Here is a 22475-nt window from a genome sequence, read left to right on the forward strand (position 1 = left end):
AATCTTTGCGGGCGCCAACATTCTTGCATATCTCGATTATCTTTGCCCCAAATAAAACAGGACATCTGATTCTTTCCTTTTGGCTGCGCTGCCCATCTTTTCGTAGCAGGGTTGTTCGGTAGCCTGCCGCCGCGCCTCACGGATACAGGTAACTCAAGTCACTTGATCTCGGGTACGGTGCCAGGAAGAGGGAAGGAAAACGATGCCTGACTTTTATCGCGCCGATTTGCTTGGGCAGCGAATGTGATTTATTCTTGTTTACGAGAATACATGTCAAAAGATTCCCAAAATAAACAAGTATGAATAAAGACTAGAGCAGATTTGCTTCCATTTGATATGTACCTACCTACCTGCCTGGCGCCGCCTGTGGTGGGCCAGCAAGGAAGGAATGAGCCCTAGGAACGAGCCTCGAAGAAACTCTCACTGTTTTTGTCTTTGTGCGTCGTTGGAACCGTCTCGAGTCATAGTTGGACTGCATAAAGATGAGATTGTATAAAAAAAAAAAGATTCCTTTGTCAAACCCTCCATTTCCCCGCCATCTCAAATTATCTGTGCATCCTTTCTATCCCACCCAGTGTCACGGTGATACCATGTGTGGCGCGTCCAACCATCTCATCATCTCGCACCAGGTTTTACATACGGTATAACAATGCCCGGGAATCGCCCCCAGGCCAATGTTTCTTACTGCCAACCCTTTTCATATATTTAATAATGAAACCGACAAAGCAGAAAAGGAAAGCAATAGTGTTAGTCTCGTCTTTTGTACACGAGAAATAAGTTGCCCAACGCCATGTGCCACGCCCAGAGGGAGGGAGGGGGCTGGGCAAACGATATATCTACAACACCATTACTTCTCACATGTTGACTGAAAGTAATACATTTAGTCCCTCCGGCCCTTTTCGTGACTTTTCCTTGACTAATGCCGCGACTGTTCTACGATATTACATATAGATTCGTCACGGTTACCTGCGTGAGCTTCTATATAACTCTCGAAATGACTTGCGAGATCAGACGCTTAGCCTCCCATTTGTCACCCCCTGTTTCACTACACCATTATTTTCGGGGCCCAGAAATCCCAATTAAAGAGAGCGAGAAAAAGAGGGGGAGGGAAGGGGAAAACATAGTTCACCTCTTCTACGCGCCCTGCCGCGTACAACGTGCAACAACTTTCGTCTTTTTTGAATTCTACGTACGACGATCCGGAATGCTCCGGAGCCGAAGGGGAGGAGGGGAGGAGGCGGGATTATGCAATATCGTGTGTGCGTATGTGTGTGTGTTGCCATGTGTACTCGAAGATATTGAAGCACAAGAAGAAGAAACATTTTGTCTTCCCGCTTTCTTGCCAAACGTTACAAAATTAGCAATACGGCCCGATCGGAGAAAGGGACTCGAAACCCCTCCACCATGATCCATTCGCTGCTTATGCCACAATCGCTTCTTTTTCTTCTTCTCGCACTCTTCGGCGCGGGATCATGGTATACCCTTGAAAAGATATGTATGATATCACAACCCTTTGCCCTGCCGCTGGGGTATCCAAGGTGGAGACAGACTCTGGTCGGGTCATATATTATTCTAAAATTCTTGCGGCCGATGTTTTCTTAATGGTGGTAATTCTAAAAAAGTCTCTTGCTAGCAGTTGTCATACCCTTCTTCGCATAATCCTATATCCGTCTTTTGGTTGAAATGTAGAATCGCCATCTCCACGAACCAAGATGGGCAATCCATTATATGTGAAATTGAAAAAGGCTGAGAATTATATGCTAGCTTGGTAATACAGGCTTTCGGTCCCGGGGATGGGACATGCATTTTACTATTTCCCCCCATTTAAATGCATATTGGAAGTCAAAATTCCTCGTTCCATAAATTACACAGCGCCGAATGCGGAGACTAGTAAACGTCGACTTATGACGGAGCTTTTGTTTTTATTCAAGAGAAGATATACATATATTCCGGGCTCTGTTTATGCCGCGGGCGCAAGTTTAGCCAGAGACCTGCAGAGCTACCAGAGACGTTTGACGTCGCCGCAATCAAAGCAGAAGAAAAGCTTGGGATTTTGCTATGACCGATACTTTACGTTTTTGCGTCATGGTTGGCTCATCAAGCACCCGTTCGCATACATGACAAGTATTATACTTATTTTTTGAGTTTGACAAGTAATAGCCATGTCTAATGAATTAATGGTGCCTGATTCAAGGCTGAGCTTTCATGACGGGTTTATATACAAATCAAGATAACATGTCTTCAAGGCAGCAAGTCAGAACATGTATCATCTATTTATTCATTTCTCTGCCTGCCTCAAATTTTTGCTGAAATGGTTCGGCATTGCGCATAGATTTTCCGATAGGCTACATGCAATGCAAGTAAGCCCAGTGTACCTCTCTGCTGCAGCAAGCAGTCGAGTGCGACCCTCCCCCTGTGGTCATATATCCAATCCCTTCTGCGCAAGCACAAAATCCCCCACAGGCAGTGGCAGTCTCCTCCTCTGCGTATGCAAAGAATGTATGCATAACAGATGCGTTTCTGTAAGCTCAGATTCCAATCGTTAGACAGCCTGCATGAAAAAACGATCGTCCGCCCTGGTGTTCTAGGTCTTTTGGCAGCAGATGGACTCCTCATGATCAATTCGGTGCAAATTGGCATCGTCATCAGCAGGTTTGCTCATAGGCCTACTTTTGATTTGTTTTGATAAAACCCCCATCTCTCTGTCTCGCTAATTCGCCCATGACCTACTTCCAAGTATCCAACCCGATGCTAAGCCAACAACAACAATAACAAGCCACTGCAATATGGCGCACACAAAATGTGCCCGATGAGCTAGAACGCCCAGGCTATCCGAGAGCAGCATCTCAGTACAAGTTCTGTAAATAAACACTGTGTGTCAAGGTACGACCACTAAAATGATGCAAATAAAAGCAGCGCACCATCTATTTCTTGCGCGCTTTATCCGGATCGTACTTTTCCTTCCATATCCTGTGTTTGAGCAATCGTCAGTGAGCTCGCTTATCGCAGACCAGGTAGGTATGGCTTAGATGAGAGCGGGTGGGTGGCAGGACATTGCGTCAATCAGCCACGGCCGTGGAAGAAGGGAGGGTTGGAGAGCTATTAGAGGTAACACAAGGTGTGCCAGAACTTCAACTAGGCCGAGGGAGGGACGCCATCTTTTCTCAGCCGTCTCATTTGGCCCCCAACCGTGTCACCGTTTTGGTAACCAACGTGCACCGTTTTGTGACCCAGGGTGAGACAAGAAAGAGGCCTGGAGTCTAGACCGCAGAAACGAGGCGAGATTGCAACATTCGAACGACGTGCACTGAGAGCCTATGAAAGCGCCTGGCTGGCCGGATTATGCGACAGCCGGCCATGCATGTATGTCTACCAAGGAATTGTGCGCGGGTACCAACAAGGAATAGGTAGAGTTGGAGAAGGAAGCCGATGAGGGCTATGTTTGTATGCAGTAGTGAAGAGGAAGCTTACCATGTATTTCCTAGAGTCTTGTTGCCGGCCTTTTCAGCTAGCCGGTAATACTTTGCTGCAAGGAACTAGGAGAATAGAGAGGTCAGCACCATATCTAAAAGTATGGCTCAACGTTGCCAAAAAGGGCGCAGCAGGGCGTTGTGATTAGTGCATCTCCCTCCCAAGTTGCTGCCCAACATATCATGACACATGAGGTATGCGAGGTCAAGCTCCCGGATTGAAATACATGACTTCCGCAAACAGCCTCCATGACGAGGCAAGGAGGCTGATGATCACGATCAAGTCTTCCCGTGTCGTACTCATGACGAAGCTTTGGAGCTCCGGTCTCGCTCCAGTGACTTGCCCACATGAGGTGATATGTGACGGGATGAGATGGTTACTGCCCAACATACCTTGTCTTTTTTACATCCAAAACCTTCAAGATAGCACCAAGCCACCTCGTTCATGGCATCTAAGAAAAAGTGTATTAGCACATCGATCCAGGTATAGTACAACTGTAATGTTGAGGCGCGACTCAGCTGTGCCACTTACCGGAGTCACCAAGATTGGCAGCGGTTTCGTAATACTATGGATAAGTAAGCAAACATGAGACCCGGTGTGTTTCCATGGCATAGGACAACCGACATTCTTTGCTGCGACCGGATCCTTGGGCACTCCCCATCCCTGACGGAAGCAATTCGCCAGTTCAAACATGGCCAGGACAAGCTCTCCTTTGGCAGCGCCGCCCTTCTTCAGCCCAGCTTTGAGGGCTAGATTCTCAACCTCGGCGGCGTTTGCTGCTGCGATTGATAAATATGAGACGGCTTTAGCCACATCTGGTTCACATCCCCAGCCATGCCTGCAGACCCGTATTAGCCACGGGCGTCTCTCCATAGTGATATATGCAAAACAATTTTGCACGTCTTCTCGATTCCAACCTTGAAATCTCCATTGTTTGATCCGGCTGTTTAACGTACCTGAGAGCAAGCCCGTAGAGGACCTGGCTCAATGGATTATTGTCGCCATGAGGGTCTGCAAGTCTCCCAAATATTGCTGTTGACTGCTGAAGCTGCCCTTCCTCGTGCAACCTGATGGCCTCCTGAATGTCATCGTCCAGAGCTTTGCTAGAGACTACCCCATCCGAAGTACTATGAGCCTGCAAGCTTCTGCTAACGGCTTGCATATCAAACGGGTCTGTTTGCTCCCTGCCTGGGGATGGTGATATAGAGGCAGACCGATTGAGCGTCTGCTCGTTGCGCTGCGCCAGTATAGTGGCTCTCTTTTCCCATTCTCTTTCACGCGCGTCCTTGTCCGGAGCGCCATCGGCGTCACCATCGCCGTCTCCGTCGCCAATCTTGATCGTCGGTAGGTTCTCGGGCACGTACTCGGAAGTACTCAACGCCCTGGACAGGTGCAGGCGATGGCTCAGACGCCGCGTCACGTTGCCCTCCTTCTTGGCGGCGGCGAATTCACTGCTCTTGGACGAAGAGAGGCTGCTGCCCCGCGACCGGGGCTTGAATACGTCGAGGCTCCGGCGCGTCTTGCTAGCGCCGGCGCTGCTGCTGTCCTTGGCGCTCAGGTACTGGTCGGGGTCATCGCGAACGCCCGGAGACGGGGGCGGGTAGATGACCTCCTGGGTGTGCGTGTCGGAGCGTATGAAGGTGAATTCAGGGCCCGCAAGCCTGTCGACTGCTGCATGCTGATCCGGCGAGTATTCGTGGTCGACCCGGTCTTTCTTCTTGAGCATATCGCGGAGACCCATTCTGAACCTGGATTCCCCCCCTTCGTCTGGGGGTTATCGTATTGTCGTATTGTACGAGCGAATGTTGCGAGCTTCTAGTCTCGTCTTCCGGGAATACGAGGTGGTCTGTCGTGTCGGGTTTGTACCGTACCTGAAAGGGGTTCTAAAAGTAGGCCGAGAGATCTGGCGCGGGCGCTAATTAATCGGGCGAATGCTCAGATTCGAGTATAATACACAAAGAAAGGGCAAGAATGCCAGAGGAGAGAAAGAGACGCAAAGGATGATGAGCTGACATAGTTTATGGGGGAGCCGTTCCGTGTTGTCATGATCCTGCCCAGCCAAACCCATTTTCCAGCTCATACATGCAATCCAGACTGCGGCCCTCGCGCACGCAAGCAGCCAGCCAGCTTCTTTGGCTGCGGTTGCCTTTGGAGGGGCGCTTAGGGGTGGCTGAGCCCCTCATGTCTTTACGAAATGCTGCTCCAGGGTCCTTAGAAACAGTCCAGGGGGTTATGAGTTACTTGCGGTACGTATGGTACCACCCAGTCTGACGAGTCTCTGATTTGCCCAGACTTTCCAATTGATTCTCTCCTCTTTTTAAGATTCTCGGAAATGATACTGTCGTAGCTGGCCCAGCCAAGTATGAATAGTCTCGGTATTGGCACATGGTTTCTGTTCAACCTACGGCCCCGGAAGTATATATAATACCTGGGCTTCCAAGGCCGTCATGATCTAAAATCTCCCCACACGGAGATTAGTTAGCGCCGGTACTGCCTGCGAGCTTCGAGGCCCCCAGGGCTAATCACTGCTATGATCAGCGCTGTAGAGTTGTACACTAAGCAGCCAATAGTAGCCCATGATTCAAGTATAGCTCTTTGAATGGAACCCAGATCCATAGAGTAAATCAACGACTCAGGCACAGCCGACATTGCTTGCGTTGACGATCCGAAGTCGATACGTAGACACGCAAATTATCATCGACGCATAGCAACTTTTAACATACACGAGCATGTTTGTCTCCCCTTTTGTATTCTGCCAATATGTGCGTATATGTTTACTCAGTCAGATCAACTAGATAACATTTACACAAGCCTTGACAAGATCATTCCAAGGTCCATGTCCTCCAATAGCGTTTAACCCACGAGAAATGTCCGAGAGTCACACAGAAGTCCCCAATCAGTCGCAGTTTTCTCAAGAGGATGATCATCTATCTCACCAAAAAAAAAAAAAAAAAAAAAAAAAAACGCGACTAGGAGCATCAGTGGGGAAGGGGGGGTTATCATTGCCTTAAATCCTTTCTTCCTCACCATCAATTATCTCATTGACGGGTTTGATCGATTTCCATTCCATACACAACGCGGCCACCAGGCCAAGGCAAGCCACTGCCACAGACGCCCAAAAGGTCATGGTGATTGCATGGTTATAGATCCCAAGCACCTGATCTCTCTTCGGTGCGGGCACAATTTCTAGAAAACTTGTTGCTCCGCGGGAAATAATCCCGTCTACATCCAAACCAGGCACTGAAGATAAGCCTTTTTGGAGGAGGTTTGCAAAGATATTTTGTGAAATGGAAATGAAAAGAGCACCGCCAATACTAATGGAGAATCCAACAGCAGCCATGCCAGCAGGTATATCGTTGGGTTTGAGCGCAGCTTGGGTAGCGGACCATGATTGCGGAAATGCCAGACCGAGGCCTACACTGAACATGACTTGCCATCCGATCCAGGCAGCATGTCCAGTATCTGGGGTGAAGTCTGTTAGAAAGGAGAAGCCAATGATCATGCAAACTGATCCGCATAACATAAGAGGCGTATAGTACGCCACATAGGACAATATGAATCCGGAGCTGATTGCAGCAATAGACAGGCCGACGATTGAAGGGAGTAGCATTTGGCCCGACTGCTCTGCCGTGGCTCCTTTGATGGCTTGAAACCATATGGGCAACTTTGAGAAGCTGTGTGTTAGTTATGACCCTCATGATGGACGGGCTGCTCGAGGAATGGGGCGATGCTTACAAAGTAGTCTGTGACATTGAACGCCGCCGCAGCACAAAATGCATACAACAAGCATAGACCTGCTGTCCTATCAAACAGCACAGATCTTGGAATGGTGCCGCGTCCCTTCTGTAGCATTTCCAAGGCCACAAAGACTCCAAAAGTACTACCGAATATAACCAGCAAAGCAATGACTTTAATGTCAGTCCAGGCCAAGCTCACACCGCCCCACTCCAGAGCCAATAAAAGACACACAATGCTTGCAGTAAAAATAATGAGATGAGACACATGGAGTTTCTTGATTTTGGAGAGAAACGAATCTTCAGAAACCTTTTGGTGTGCCGGGTTTCGAAATAAGGCCATGATCACAATCATGGTGAAGCCGCCCAGTGGCAGATTGATCCAGAAGCTATTACATACGAGTGATCAGTACCATTGAGTTTCCATGCATGTAAAACTATGAGCTACTCACCACCATCTCCAGCTGATTCTTGTGGTCAAGGTACCGCCAATGACTGGTGCTACAACCATGGCAATTGTTTCGATGCCTCCGATTGTGCTGTTGCATATCGGCCTCCAGCGAGGTGGTACGGAAGTAGAAATTGCACTAATCAGAGAGTCTCCAAGTGAGTATATAAAGTGTTCGTGTAACCTGGGTGCTCAGGAGAGGCTCTTGCAACGTACATTAAAACGCCAGTCAAGATTCCCGATGCGCCACAGCCGGCGATGGCTCGCCCAATAATGAAAGCAGCTGAACTAGACGCCGCAGCCGACACAATCGACCCGACCTCGAGGATACCGACGGCCATGAGTAGAACCCATTTGACACGGAATTCTTCATACACCTTGCCAAAGAATATTTGTGTCGAGCACGTTGTAAGTCGGTCTGCCGGTCCATGTTTAGCTTAGCCTTGTGCTCGGACGGTGCATGCAAGGGTCCCCTTTTCACTTACACGCAGAGCCATACCAACCAATGTCTGTCAACGAATTGAATTCATTCGTGATAGTCGGGGTTGCGGTTCCTATTATGGTGTTGTCCTGGTAGGGTAACATTGATCAGCAGGTGCATATCATATCATCACGGAAAAAGAAGAAAAAAGAAGAAGAAAAACTTGCGAGGCCCAATATGAAGACACCAAGTGCCATTGCGAAGAAAACGGGCAGCAATTGCGACATTGGTAGGTACATCGGCTCATCTTTGTTGATTTGTGTCGTTGTGATGGTTGTGTAATTTTCGTGGGATGTGTCAAGAAGCCTGTCGTTGCTTGGTGCATTTCCCCGGGTCTGATCTATTTCATTGCACTCGACCATCTCGACAAAAAGGTTTCCGCGGCAGCTATTGTTAATTCACGTAGATTAATAGACAAGGAAGTGGAGATGATGGGGATACGCTTTCTAGAGTGGACTCGAGATGAAGATCTATTGTGAGTGATGAAGTAAGAGGCTGTACAAATTCACTATGGAGCAAAATGAGAGCCGTTGGAATCATGAAAGACTGATGAATTGGTTGCGCTCAGAGAAGACCGCGAAGTCTGGCCCAAAAAGCATTGGGGCACAGCAATGCGAGTTGGTCGTAATGGGTCCTTTCTTGTTAGAATGCATACATATTATTGGTAGCCTGCGGGACGGGAGTTTCCTATTTGACCATGCCCACAGGATTGTTAGAGTCATCAGTACTGGTATTTCCTGGTAATCACCGGCTCTGACAGCCATTCACGATGTAAAGATGATGACCCCTGCATGGGAGAGTTCTAATACGGGTTGCAAACGGCGAATCAGAGTGGGTCATCGCCTGTTCATTTGTATAATCACGATACTTGCTTGATGTGATGAACTTGTGGCGTCTGGGAATACCGCTAGGGTATACGGATGTCGGGAGGCTAGACCCGACGAATATATCTACCAGGTTCTGCAATTCTATAGTTGTTGCAGAAACATGACCGCAGATCGGTGGGCAGTATTCGTTGTCTTTTTGGGAAACTCCGCTTCGTGGCTGTTGTTTGGCAGAGGTTGTTGAGGGGTATATAAGGACAGTTCGCCCTAGTCTGTTTTTCATGTCGTTGACAGAATCCAACCTTTTATCCTATGTTTATTCGGTACATATATAAAATCATCAATAATATCGTTTGCCATGACAACTACCGAATCTTTATCACGCGTTTTGAGCGTCAAGCCGCAGAAAATCGTGACGCCACATCGAGGCCAGATGCTGCCCAATGGAGATGAAATCTTTCAACTTTCCGACACTGGAGGCCAGATGCTGAGCCTGTATATTTGGCTGCTCGATATTTTCGAGCTTCCAGACTCAGTAGACCGAGATAAGATTATTTCCAATCTGAATAAAGGTCTTGAGCGTGCTCTTGGTGACCACCCAGAACTTATGGGGACGATGCATTTCGACAACGTCACCAAGCGCATCATCATCAAGAAGCCTGAGGAGGCCACAGCAGCATTGCACATCAAAGATGCCACGAAAGCTACAGATGAGAAAGGCAAGCTCCCATCTTATGCCTGGTATCATGAGCATGACTACCCTGTACACCGCTTCGAGGTTGCCAAGCTCATCCCAGCTGAGGCTGCCTCGTTACCCATGGTGGTTGCAGAAGACTTGGACACGCCGGGTCCCGTGGTTGCCGCATTCCAAGCGACTTTTATCGAGGGCGGTGTAATTATAGGAACAGCCATCAGTCATCAAGTTAGCGATGGGCTCGGCGTTGATGCCTTTTCTACTACATGGGCAGCCTACTCCAAGGAAGCTACAACAGGCCAATCAGCCAACCTTGAGCCCGAGATTCTACCACACAGCCTGTTTACCGCAGCGAACAAGCCTACATCAGAGGAATGGGAGAGCTTGCGAGGCAAGTTCCCGACCATGAAGTACAACCTGAAGCCGTTTCCACCGCCACCAGCCGACTTTGTACCTCCCGTCGTCACTACGCGCGTATTCCACTTTCCAAAAAGCAAACTGGCCAAGCTCAAGGCTGAGTGCAGTATTGGATTGCCCGTGGATGGTATTGACTTCATCTCATCATACGACGCCGTGGCTGCACTGTGGTGGCGAGTCCAGCTCCGGGCGCGACAGCCCTGGCTCAAATTCGACGACCAGGCTTCCACCAGCGCCATCCACGCTGTAAACATGCGCACTCGCGTCGAGAAGCCCATCTCGTCGCGCTACATTGGCTGCAGTGTTGCGATCCCTCGGTCGAATCCGCTGACGGTCGGCCAGGTGTTGGAGGGCTCTCGCGAGACAACGCTGCCGGTGTTGGCGCGGACGATCCGCAGCGTCACCAAACAAGTGACGCCAGAGTACATCCAGAAGCAGATGGCGTGGGGTGCCGGCAGCCCCGACCAGCGCTGGACCGAGCTCGACATGCCCTGGGTTCACGGCCTTGACTGCATGGGCATCGGCTGGCACGACATGAAGCCCTATACCATGCACGACTATGGCTTTGGCCTGCCGACTGGCTTCCGCTGGCCCCAGATGGCGTTTGAGAGCTTCTTCTTCATGATGCCGAGCCGCGTTGGCAAAAAGGGTGCTCGTCCTGACGAGGGCATGGAGGTCACATTTAGTGCCGAAGAGAGTTGTTATCCACGCATTGAGGCAGACGAGGAGTTGTTGGCTTATTGCGAGCAAAGGGGTCTAGGATCATGAATGGGTTATACGAACTCTCTGTCATGCTGATATTTATTACTACACATGTCATAGCTTTCTGAAAGTTGTACATTGAATGACGAGAAAGATGCAACTTGGTAAATCTCTGGGGGTAGAAAATCACTTTATTTGGTTAAGTTATTGCTTTTGCAAACGAAAAAGGATTCATGTAAGATACGAATTCTAATGATAATAACTCGAATTCTATAGATTCTTTAAATAATTCTGAAAAAAAAAAAAAAAAAAAAAAAAAAGGTAAACGTGATGACCGTCAGGCAGACCTTGGGAGGCGACTACAAACTTTTGCAGTAGATGCTGTATCGAAGCAAATAAATGAAAACATCGTGTAGCCACTTCTTGGTCATGTAAAGCATACTAACAGCGTTCTTGGCATTGAAATACACCTTGTTACTTGCAAGTGCGGGACAATGGGGCAGTCTTGTGCTGCTATTATACTGGCTCATACTATTAGTAATAGTGGCGTCAACTTGCTTTGTGCTGTACGTAAATTCGCCCCGCCATTTTTATCCCAGTCGGCGGGCGCCTTGGATTGCTTTCAGTTTCTCCACAACCAAATGTTGCAACTTGCGACAAACCAAACCCAAAATTTCACAACTTTTCCCACTTTCCTTGCACAAACCTCGTCATCTACGTAGTCCTCTGCGCAACTGCGACAACATGACAACTGCCGAGGAACAAGAGCTTCTGGCTCAGATCAATCGGCTGGAAGGACGCATCAGTCGACACAAAGCACAACACGCCACCCCGACCTCGTCCTACCCCAGAAGCACCTATAGGTCTTCCCCGTACCATCGTGGTACTCACCGTGGATCGCGAGGCCATGCGCCGACGTATCGCAACAGAACGCTGGTTTTGAATGGACAGAATGGACAGTCGGGGCAGGCGCGCTCTGATTCGCCGGCGATTCCCAACGCCAGCGGATCATGGGTGAGCCGAACCGACCGACATCTCCAACTCATTAACAGCTCTGTTTTCGAGAAGGACGCACAGGCTCGAGCCTCTGCCATCGAGGAGACGCAGCGGCAAAAGCGCTTGCAGAAGGAGCAGGTGGAGAAGAACCGATTCTTGAATTATGTGCAGAAGAACGGCAACAGCATGCCACCCTTGCCCTCTAACTCTACCCCGACAGCATCCAAATACGAAATCACAGTCGAAGGCATCCGTTTTCAGATCACCAAGCAGGGCAGTAAACTTGTCCGCGCCCCTGGTAAGTCACCTCTGTTACCTTTTCCGTCAAGTTCTTTGATATGCTTAGCAAACCACAGACGACAAGAACCCTCCTTCCGCTACTCCCAGAATCACCACGATCGGTGGTGTCAAGTTCTATCGAACCAAGAATGGAAATCTCGTCAGACACGGCATTGCCAAGGCACAACGGTATGTGCCCCGATCCGGAGAAAGCGCACTTCTAACAACGACGAGCAGATTGGCAGGTGGAATTAAGAAGGTCAACATTCCTTGCAAGACCTTCTCCTGGACCGGTATTGTCTTCTCCAGCTACGATTCATGACACAAATCGCCAGGATCTCTCGCACTGGCGTGGTAAGAGAAACTCCCGACGGATACTAACTATGGCACAGGTTCATGTATCAAGGGTCCGAATTGTCGATTCGTTCATGACCCATCCAAAGTCGCCATCTGCCGTGACTGGCTTTTCAAGAACGATTGCCCCAATGGCGATGCTTGTGATCTTGTCCACGAGAATTCTGAACAGCGCACGCCACTATGCTTGCATTTTGCCAATGGCAAATGTCATAATGACTCATGTCCGTACGTTCATGCTGAACATTCCCAGACTGATCCGGTTTGCCGCGACTTTGGTTTCCACGGCTATTGCGAGCGAGGAGCCAAGTGCCCTGATCGCCACGTATTCGAGTGCCCTGATTTCAGCAACACCGGTGTCTGTAAGAGCAAGGGCTGTAAGCTCCTTCACCGAGAACGGGCAAGCGTACTCCGCAACAAAGTCATTAGCAGCAATGACGAGGAGATGGCCGACCTGTCCAGCGATGAGGACGAGGGCGCTGCCCCTGATGATATAGACTCTGACGAGGTGGAGGAATTCATTGGCAATGACGATTCGGATGAACTAGATCTTTCCAAGGACTACATTGGATTTTAAGCACTAACATCACAGGTCTGTAATGTCAATGTTGCATTGCCTTTTGGTCAAAATTGGTGGATAAGACGATACCCATTGGGCGTTCCGGAGTCACTCAGTTCTTCAAGGGCAACGATACCCTGTAAATAATATTATTGAAACATGAGAAATAGCATACGAAAGAATGAATAGAGGAACTCGAAAATAGAAAAGAAAAAGGATCTTGTATAAGTTATGCTTGCCACGTTCGCGAAACGGTTTATGTGCGTGAGTTATCAAGACTTCCCGCCTAGAAAAAAACGAGCCAATATGTGCAATCAATCAATTCTTGATATCCTTTATGCAACCCAAATGTATGACCATTCATGATATGAAACCAAGTTAGGAAACGTAGCATTTTGGGCCTTGATCACGATTTTATTGTGTACGGAATTCATCGTCCTGACATGTAAGCTGCAGGGAACTTGGTTGGCTGCCAGGTGGCAGAAAGCGACCCGTGTCCGCCCGACAGTTGGACCCATCTTTGCCTTGTCGCGAGCACAGCGCCCGACCTTTGCACCGTCATTCCCCGGGAAAATTGGTAGCGCCGAATAACCGAACTCCCAAAGCCTTGGATAGCAAGACCCGCAACGAAAATAACCTCAGTTCCGAGCTACGACAATCCTGCAATTCGCAATCCCCCCCATCACCACTCATCTCACAATGGCCTCCCGCTTGGCAAGAACTGCTGCCGGTAAGTAGACGAACCTCGAGATGGCGCGCCTGCCGCTCCTCCCGCCCAATTGGCCCTGCAGAGGCTCACACGAAGTGATTTTGTACAGGGGCTGCCCGCCTCCGACCGGCCCTGTCCCAGCGATCTGTCCCGGCCATCGCCTCCATCAGCGCCCAGCGCCATGCCTCGTCCAACGTCCCCGAGAAGGCCGACCCCAAGACCAAGGCTCAGAGCATCATTGATGCCCTGCCTGGCAGCTCCCTGATCTCCAAGTCGGCTATTCTGTCCTCGGCCGCCGGTCTGTCCGCCTACGCCATCAGCAACGAGTACTACGTCGTGAACGAGGAGTCCGTTGTCGCCTTCTGTCTGCTCTCCGTCTGGGGTGCCCTCATCAAGTTCGGAGGTCCCATGTACGCCGAGTGGGCCGATGCCCAGAACAAGAAGATCAAGGACATCCTGAACGCTGCCCGCACCGACCACACCCAGGCCGTCAAGGAGCGCATCGGCAACGTCGAGCAGATGGGTGGTGTCGTCGAGACCACCAAGGCTCTCTTTGCTGTCTCCAAGGAGACCGCCGAGCTCGAGGCCAAGGCTTACGAGCTTGAGCAGAGCACCGCTCTGGCCGCCGAGGCCAAGGCTGTCCTTGACAGCTGGGTCCGCTACGAGGGCCAGGTCAAGCAGCGCCAGCAGAAGGAGCTCGCCGAGTCCATCATCGCCAAGGTCACCAAGGAGCTCGAGAACCCCAAGGTTCTGCAGCAGATCCTGCAGCAGAGCGTTGCTGACGTTGAGAGTGAGTTTCAGTTTCCTGGAAATTCGCCGAAGCTGAAGAACAAATATCTGTTTCTTCCAATTATACACGCGGCATAATGACTAATGTATTGAACTTATAGGAATCGTTTCGTCCAAGGCCCAATAAGCGACTTGTTCTGTTTTCGAGACTCGATAGACGGTGGAGATAGTGGTTACAGAGAGATACTCCCGCGACGCGCAGTAGAGAACGAGTTTCCCTTTGTCAACCAACCCGTGTGAAATAACACTTGTGCATTAGTCAAAACAAAACTTCATAAACTGCACTTCTTCGCCGAAATAGCACATGTGATCGCGTATACAACGGCCAACGGAAACAAGCATGGTCCTTTTGAAGGTAGTATATCGCTCACTATTTATAGACCTACTGATCTGTCGCAGGTATACCCGTACATATATACAGAAACCGAGACGTAACGAACTTGATAGCTCCCGTCATGCGTTCCATTTTTCCAGCAAACCGACGGTCCATTCTCTGAATAATCTATCACCGGATGGCAACCATTGATTGCTTCTTTCGAGCAAATGCCTCAAGCCCCGCACCGCTGGAATTGGCAATGTGATCTCCTGGACATCGGAAGTGATGGAATCGCTTAGACGATCAGCCTCGGCCTTGGTCACGAACCGGTACAAGACCTTGACTGCAGGGATAGGTTTTTTGCTTTCGACGACTGATGAGGTGAAGGAAATATTCCCATTAAAGAGCCAGATATGTAGCAGCGACTCGCCCGACTGGCTCAATGACGACGAAGAGGCACCAATTGGGAGGATGATGGACTTAGAACAGCCAGACCGCGAGAGTGTGGAGGCGAGCATGGACGCTACACAATTTGCCAGGGTTGGCTGAGGTTGAAGGTCGACTTTAGATTCTGGAGAGGATATGGTGACCTGCCATTTGTACAGGGTCACGGATGACGTCTCAACATGAATGGCCCCGATCTCGGAGGAGCATTTACTACAGGTCACCGGACTGCCATGCTTTGTCGAGCTGCTGGACTCTTTGGAGGCGGTGTTGGTCTCAGTTGGCTGTATACTCTACATATTAGCAGCTGGTTTGATTTTCTTTTTTCTCGAGTCAAAGCACAAGAGCAATGTGATGACAGACGCGGCGTTATATTAAAGTGATTTGCAGTATACAATAATGATACGTCCGGACTAAGTAGTGACCAAATGAAATGTACCTCTGCTCGATTCAAGACTTCCACATCCAAAGAAAGACTCGATTTACCAAACTAAAAACAGAGATCAAGCCGCAACAGGCAACCCAGAGGCTAAACCCATGGTTCCCAAGGGAACCCGGGTTCTGCGACCGAGTACCGTCGGAAATGAATAATAATCCATCTTGTCATTCTAGGGTATGAGTATCGGTGACCACGCCATTGATATCTTGCGGAATGAGTCCACTGGATTGGCCACCTTCTATATACCCAGAGCATTCACATGATACAATGATGAATCGGATGAGAAGTATCTAGTATGCGAGAAGAAAATGAAAGAAACAAGGTTCGGCTTACCGTCAAATTTGCGCAGTCTTTCTCCAAAAACAATAGCGAGGAGAGATCTACGAAGCCGGTCCCTGCTTTTCCAGCAATGCGAGAGTTGGCACCATAGCCTCTGCCAGCTAAATGTTCTTCCGACTCCGTCTGACCATGGAGGTGGTCGTGGTCGGCATTGTCAGGCTTGTGGCAGTGCCAGAACTCCATCATCTCTGCCCAGTTCTCGCTAGGGAGGTCTTTCCACGCGTTGATGGTACCCTCTCCAATCACCATGGCTTGACAATCTCGGCACTTGATGATGCCTCCTACTGGCAGTTCAGACGCGGACCAGGCCACCGTCTGCGAGTCCAGCTGCGAAGGCGGTATGAACCTCATCGGCGCTGCCCCGGCCAGCGGGAGACGCCAGGACAGGTTCCGCGAGTCCCGGGTCTGCATTGGCAACTTGGTAGGAGCTGATACTTTGCCCGGGAGCTGCACCGCGCATTCTTCACCTTCATGCCGGACGGTGAGCTGCTGGCCGTCGGGCGAGAGACTTGCCTCGGTAGTGGTGGCGCAGGCGGAGGAAAGTGAGCATCCCACTGAGACCTGGCGAATATTTGAGAGAAGCTCGGCATAGAGAACTATCCTTGGAGGTCCTGACATTTTGATGTGTATTTCAACTTCGTCCTGTTGACAAGAAAGAAAGAAAGAAAAGAAAAGGAGAGGAAAGAGAGATATTTTGAGTACCTAGTTGAGGCAGCACCTTCATTTGAGTCTACACGATGGAAGAAAGGTGACCTTTCAAATCAATGTCCGGTGCTAGGCTAGACCCCAACGGTACTAGCTCTCCCGCATTTTGCATCATAAACGGCCCCACTTCTGGATATCCCAAAGCTTCAATGTTGGGGAGAGCTTTCAACAAGTTCATCATCGAATTTGATTGACTGCTTGTTGAGTTTGCAGTATTCAAATTATTTTAATCACATCTTCAGCTGTACTCTGTGAGATCACTCTCTCAGTATGGCCTCATTTCTCTCATATATCCCCGTTGTCAATCTCTTCGTCGGCGGCAACGCGACGCAATGGATTGATATTCCGCCCGTTGAGACACACAATGTGGAGACAGATCCGGAGAAGCGGCCCAGGACGCTGAAGCACCTGTTGCGAGCAAACCACGTGAACCACTCCATCATCTACCATGATTTGCAGTATGACAATCACATGCCGCACGTGCTGTCCTCGGCCTACTTACTAGGCGCCAACGACAAACAGCTGCACAAGATTTACGATGTAGCCGCCGGCGAGCTCGAGGCGTGGAAGCCGTCGCCGCAGGAGATCACCATGGTGGACTGGAGGGACTTTTTGGGCGATCGACGCTATCAGCGGGCGTACGTCGACTTTTTCGAGGATGCGCTGGCCATGCGGCACAATTATGAGTGGAAGCGGGTGGTGGAGGAGTTCATGTTTGAGGGCGACGAGCCGCTGGTGAACGGCCTCATTGGCGGTCTCGGCCACCCGCTCATTCATTTGGGCTATGCGTTCGAAATGGACAACCAAGTGGTGGCCATGGAAGCGCTGGGCTTGGCGGCTACCGAATACAACTTCTTGCACAAGTATCTGGACGATCCAGCCTATACCAAGGCCTCTTCGTTCAAGTCCACATCGCCGCTTGAGCTATTCCACAGGATAGCCAACGACAGCCGATTCGACGGTATTTTCAAGGAGCCAACGCTGGGTAACTTGGATGTCTTGTTTGAAAAGCACGAGGATCTCGTGCTCGAGTACTGGAATGCGTGGTCACTGGAGGATCCGGTCAAACAGTTCCAAGACTCGCAAGAGGCGGCGGTTGCCTTCTTGGTTGCCTCAGTGGCCCCGGGGACGCACTCGTATAATTTCTTCATATGCCATGTACTCACGACGAGCCATGCAGTGAGGATACTCTTACCCATCATACCAAAGAAGTTCCACATCAATCTAGTACGGGAATGGTGGCTGCTGGCAATTGCAGTCTATGTCTCCGAGTTGCGGCCAAAGATTGATCGCGACTGGGTGCCAGGAGACCTGGGTGGGAAAGGATGGAGCCACGTCGTGGATAGGGCACTCAATGGACCACACTCTACCGATGCCCATTTCGTAAAAGGTCAGTTTTGATATAAAATCTAAATCTCTGTGCCAGCAGCTGACGATTCTTAGCGGTGCGTGCGATGAAGGAGGCAGCCAGAACTTGGGGCGACGTCCATGATAGGTATCTTGCGTCGGCCGTGAGATTTGTGGACGATTTTCAGGGTTGGACATTTTAAGGCGAGCATATAAATACGGCACGAATTGAGTGTAAAAATAGCATTTTGAATTTACAAGCAGCACGTATGAGCTGGTGCAGACTGTAAGTATTGGCCAATGAACGAACCAGGCGGACATGAAAGTATAACTCGTACAGATATTGTCATCTAAGAGAGAAAAGATAACCAAGTAAATAAATTATCTGGAAGGGAAAAAAAACGAATCTGCGTTAAAGAATTGCAATTGATCCACCACTTATAAACTTCTTGGTGCCCATATGTTTTATTATCATAATGACGAGCGAGGCCAAATCGGGTGGTTTAATTGAAGCTGGCTTATCACCTGACAACGCACCTCCAAAAGTTGCGCCCAAGACGCGTCGTCCGCGCTTACCCAGAACATCTTTCCATTTTCACCCGCAAAATCGGGATCGATTATTTCAGATGCTGCCAAGTTGCAGGTCTTTTTCCACAAAAGCAGCGATACAATCACCACTGCTTGTTCCCATGTCCACATCAGATTCGTTGCCGAATTACTGGCTGTAGCGATTGCGTCACCAGCAGATGCAGTCTTTAGACGATTTCTTGGTTCGCCATGGCTCCTCCAGCCAAACGCCGCAAGCGCAATGTTGTGCAATCAGACGACGAAGGAGAACACAAGCCAAAGCAAAACACATTGGCTAATTACCTGTTCTCTTCACCCGATCGCCCAAGCAATTCTGCACCTGATGCTGCACGACCTCTGACGGAATCTCCGAGCCCAGTTGCCCGCAAGGCCCCGAGACCAGCCGCAACCGATGGACAGGCACCGAAGCCTGCCGTCAAGAATCTACAACTGAGAAGCAATGCGCAGAACAGGGCACCAAGAAAGAGTACGAGTGTAAGCCCCGAAAAGACAAAAGCACGGTCCATACGAGCAAAGCTCGAAGAGAAGGGCAAGACGGCAGACCTCAAGACGCTGTTCTCGAGGCAGGCCGAACGGGCCCCCGTTGCTTCCCCTACCAAGATTGACGACATATTGAGCGATCCAATCTCCGACGACGATGGGGTACAAGATCACAAGGCATCCATGGCCAGCCACGTTGCAAAGAATGCCCAGAAGCGCTTCAAGGAGTCGGCGGCGCCCGTGGGCGGCGGACCACTAGCGACAAGTCAGAAGTTCTTGAGACCACCCAAACCAACACGTACCGTAGTGCATGATAACGACCAAAGGCCATGGTCTGAACGTTTTGGGCCCGTCAGCCTCGAAGAGCTTGCGGTGCATAAGCGAAAAGTGACTGATGTGCGGAAATGGCTAGAGGATGTGATCGCCGGAAGACTACGCCAACGACTTTTGATATTGAAAGGAGCTGCGGGGACTGGAAAAACTACGACGGTGAAACTTCTTGCCAAGGACATGCGTTGTGAGCTGCTGGAGTGGAGGAATCCAACATCAGTAGGCGGTCTCGGTTTTCAATCAGCCTCTGCCCAGTTCGAGGAGTTCTTGGGTAGGAGCGGAAAGTTTAGTCAGTTGGATCTCGATACGGAATCGCCAAATTTAACGACGGCAGTCAACAAGACCCCGGGTTTTGAGGAAAACGACCGCAAGATCATCTTGATTGAAGAATTTCCCAATACGTTCACCCAGTCCTCGACAGCTCTGCAGTCTTTCCGAAATACCGTCTTGTCATATCTAGCCTCGAACACGCCATCCCTTGCAAGCTTCACACAACCTTCCTCGAGAGAACCAGTGACTCCCGTCGTAATGGTCATCTCAGAAACTCTTTTGACTACTACATCAGCCTTGGCAGACAGCTTTACTGTGCATCGCTTACTCGGCCCGGAAATCACCAGACACCCTGGGACGGCTGTAATTGAATTCAACTCGATAGCGCCCACACTCCTCGCTGCAGCGCTTGAAGTCATTATCCAAAAAGAGGCTCGAAAATCTGGACGGAAGCGAACGCCTGGTCCTACTGTGCTGAAACGACTGGGCGAGATAGGCGACATCCGAAGTGCAGTATCATCACTCGAGTTCTTGTGTTTGAAAGGAGACAGTGATACAGATTGGGGCTCCAAAATCACATTTACCAAGCCCAAAAGGAGTATCAAGAGCAATGTTGCCCTCACAAAAGGCGAGGAAGAGAGTCTCGAGCTAATCTCGCAAAGAGAAGCCAGCTTGGGCATTTTTCATGCAGTGGGAAAAGTCATGTACAACAAGAGAGAGGAAACTCCCCTTGTAGGTAACACCGATGAAGGCAGAGCGGAAAGGCTTCCGGCGTTCATGGCTCATTACTCTCGCCCGAAGCGCTCAGAAGTCTCGGTCGATAATTTGATAGACGAAACTGGAACTGATACTCACACATTCATATCGGCACTTCATGAGAACTACCCACTCTCTTGTGCACCTACCGGGCCAGATGACCTATCGTCATCAGTGGATTATATGAATGATTGCCTCGACTATCTTTCAGATAGTGACTTGTTATGTCCGTCATCGGACATTTTCTTTGGTGGCAGAGGGTTTGGTTCTGGTGGTTTTGGAGGCAGAGATTCTGCTAGTCATGTTCTCAGGCAAGACGAGATCACCTTTCAGGTTGCTACTCGAGGCTTGCTCCTCTCCCTTCCCCATCCCGTGAAAAGGATAGGAACGTCTACACACAGAGGCGGCGGGGATGCGCACAAGATGTTCTACCCCACGAGTTTAAAGCTCTGGCGAGAGAAGGAAGAGCTCGGAAGCGTCGTCGATCTGTGGGCCACCAAACTCATGCGTGGCGAAGAGGAGGCCGGCATGCATGATGTCATGAATGGTGCTTCAGCTTTTAGAAAGCCGAAATCGGATGATTCGGGCAGTTGGCTTGACAAGCAGAGGCCACAGCGGCCAAACGCCTTGCGCAAGGACACCGCCAGAGCACAGGAGCCTGCAGCACCACCACTACTCTCTCTTGGAAGCTCCGCACGCAATGAACTCTTGCTGGAGCGTCTCCCATACATGGCGCATATCGTACGTCGGAAGCGAAGCGCTGCCAACAACTACCGGCTGAAAGAACTAGAAAAGGTGGTCTCCTTTTCTGGAATTGGAGGAGGTGGAGATGACGAGGCCATCGCAGAAGGCGGTGACGGCGATGAGGTCAACGGAGCAGCCAGCGGCGAGGCATGGGCCACGGATAAACCTGCCGAGGACGGATCACCACGCAAGAAGACTCTGGGGATTCGCCAAAAGACCAAGGAAAGCGTCGTGGCGGAACTGCCGGTCCAGTCACTCGTGATTAGCGATGATGATATAGAAGATGACTGATGATACGATGATGTATGAATGAATTCGTGCTGGCGCACGCTAAAGAGAGAGCTCTGCTACTCACTCGGTACTACCAAATGTAGCAATGGTATAGTAATTTTTTTGGAACAAGAATCATGTAGATGCATAGTTCGATTGCCTCCGTGGGCCTGAAGAGTGAGCAAATGAGACAAGTCTGCAAGATAATAAGAGGTTCAGTCAACATACTCACCTAAGATTAGCATCTATCAGTGATATACTCTATGACTTATGTGCAATTCCCCATAGGCATATATAATGATGGGCGACTTTGTTTTTGCTATAGTCATGTACTTAAAAGTTGTGCTACTGGTGGAGGGACAGCCGCTGCGACGTTTTGCCCAGCATGCGCCAAGAAAGTCATTTTCAATATACAATCATAAAGTCTAGAAACATGCTTTATAACCAGATTTGTTTGTTTTCAGACGATGCATGATGACATGGCCTTGCAGATCAAGAATGGATCGCGCATGTACTTCTTTAGAGAGAAGGGGGAAACAAAAGAAGTATCAATTCTTCGACATGGAGACAGGTGAATAAAGCCAACTAAATTCGTAGTCTTTGTACCATGACCACAAATAAAAGCTGCGTTGAACGATATAGTGCTTCTTGCGCTTATATAGAATATATGACTGCAGCCCTCAGGCCGCAAAGTATATTTGCCATCTATTTATTATAAACCGACCCCCAAAGTTCACGTGTGCGAACCTCTTTTTCCCTCTTCACACCGCTTTAAATTTCCGACGAATCAGTCGATGGGTATCATTCTAGCTGGTGTCCATGTTTCGTTTCATCCAGTGTAACTCGAGTCACATTTGCTCAGCGTTGGAAGAAAAAAAAAAGCAAACCCGTATCTACAGTTCAACAGGCCTGCAGATGAATACCGAAGCCTTCAACTTTAGTGACAGTCTGTCAAGAGCCGGGGAAGCGGTAGCTTTAAGCTTCATCTTT

The 22475-nt window shown here is 49.7% G+C and overlaps 8 protein-coding genes across 8 annotated transcripts; 5 read left to right on the forward strand and 3 right to left on the reverse strand.

The window, feature by feature from the left end:
* Window positions 1-3467: 3467 nt before the first annotated feature.
* On the reverse strand, window positions 3468-5212 carry PFICI_01319 (uncharacterized protein; the record flags this gene model as incomplete). The annotated part of the gene is made up of 5 exons (XM_007829900.1): window positions 3468-3536; window positions 3864-3922; window positions 4003-4036; window positions 4096-4309; window positions 4428-5212. The coding sequence occupies 5 exons, from the start codon at window positions 5210-5212 to the stop codon at window positions 3468-3470; spliced, it is 1161 nt and encodes a 386-aa protein (XP_007828091.1).
* A 1266-nt stretch (window positions 5213-6478) lies between these two features.
* On the reverse strand, window positions 6479-8238 carry PFICI_01320 (uncharacterized protein; the record flags this gene model as incomplete). Its single annotated transcript, XM_007829901.1, has 5 exons — window positions 6479-7135; window positions 7207-7594; window positions 7658-7792; window positions 7870-8071; window positions 8139-8238. The coding sequence occupies 5 exons, from the start codon at window positions 8236-8238 to the stop codon at window positions 6479-6481; spliced, it is 1482 nt and encodes a 493-aa protein (XP_007828092.1).
* Window positions 8239-9316: 1078 nt separating this feature from the next.
* PFICI_01321 (uncharacterized protein) lies at window positions 9317-10837 on the forward strand (the record flags this gene model as incomplete). Its single annotated transcript, XM_007829902.1, has 1 exon — window positions 9317-10837. The coding sequence occupies one exon, from the start codon at window positions 9317-9319 to the stop codon at window positions 10835-10837; it is 1521 nt and encodes a 506-aa protein (XP_007828093.1).
* A 678-nt stretch (window positions 10838-11515) lies between these two features.
* Window positions 11516-12977, forward strand: PFICI_01322 (uncharacterized protein; the record flags this gene model as incomplete). Its single annotated transcript, XM_007829903.1, has 3 exons — window positions 11516-12065; window positions 12124-12339; window positions 12439-12977. The coding sequence occupies 3 exons, from the start codon at window positions 11516-11518 to the stop codon at window positions 12975-12977; spliced, it is 1305 nt and encodes a 434-aa protein (XP_007828094.1).
* A 681-nt stretch (window positions 12978-13658) lies between these two features.
* On the forward strand, window positions 13659-14584 carry PFICI_01323 (ATP synthase subunit 4; the record flags this gene model as incomplete). Its single annotated transcript, XM_007829904.1, has 3 exons — window positions 13659-13689; window positions 13778-14458; window positions 14559-14584. 3 exons carry the CDS (start codon window positions 13659-13661, stop codon window positions 14582-14584), a joined length of 738 nt encoding a protein of 245 aa, XP_007828095.1.
* A 326-nt stretch (window positions 14585-14910) lies between these two features.
* PFICI_01324 (uncharacterized protein) lies at window positions 14911-16613 on the reverse strand (the record flags this gene model as incomplete). The annotated part of the gene is made up of 2 exons (XM_007829905.1): window positions 14911-15501; window positions 15990-16613. 2 exons carry the CDS (start codon window positions 16611-16613, stop codon window positions 14911-14913), a joined length of 1215 nt encoding a protein of 404 aa, XP_007828096.1.
* Window positions 16614-16970: 357 nt separating this feature from the next.
* On the forward strand, window positions 16971-18250 carry PFICI_01325 (uncharacterized protein; the record flags this gene model as incomplete). The annotated part of the gene is made up of 2 exons (XM_007829906.1): window positions 16971-18090; window positions 18144-18250. The coding sequence occupies 2 exons, from the start codon at window positions 16971-16973 to the stop codon at window positions 18248-18250; spliced, it is 1227 nt and encodes a 408-aa protein (XP_007828097.1).
* A 574-nt stretch (window positions 18251-18824) lies between these two features.
* Window positions 18825-21506, forward strand: PFICI_01326 (uncharacterized protein; the record flags this gene model as incomplete). Its single annotated transcript, XM_007829907.1, has 1 exon — window positions 18825-21506. One exon carries the CDS (start codon window positions 18825-18827, stop codon window positions 21504-21506), a length of 2682 nt encoding a protein of 893 aa, XP_007828098.1.
* Window positions 21507-22475: the final 969 nt, after the last annotated feature.

Source organism: Pestalotiopsis fici (assembly GCF_000516985.1).
Source record: "Pestalotiopsis fici W106-1 unplaced genomic scaffold PFICI_Scf_1, whole genome shotgun sequence".
NCBI classification, from domain to species: domain Eukaryota; kingdom Fungi; phylum Ascomycota; class Sordariomycetes; order Amphisphaeriales; family Sporocadaceae; genus Pestalotiopsis; species Pestalotiopsis fici.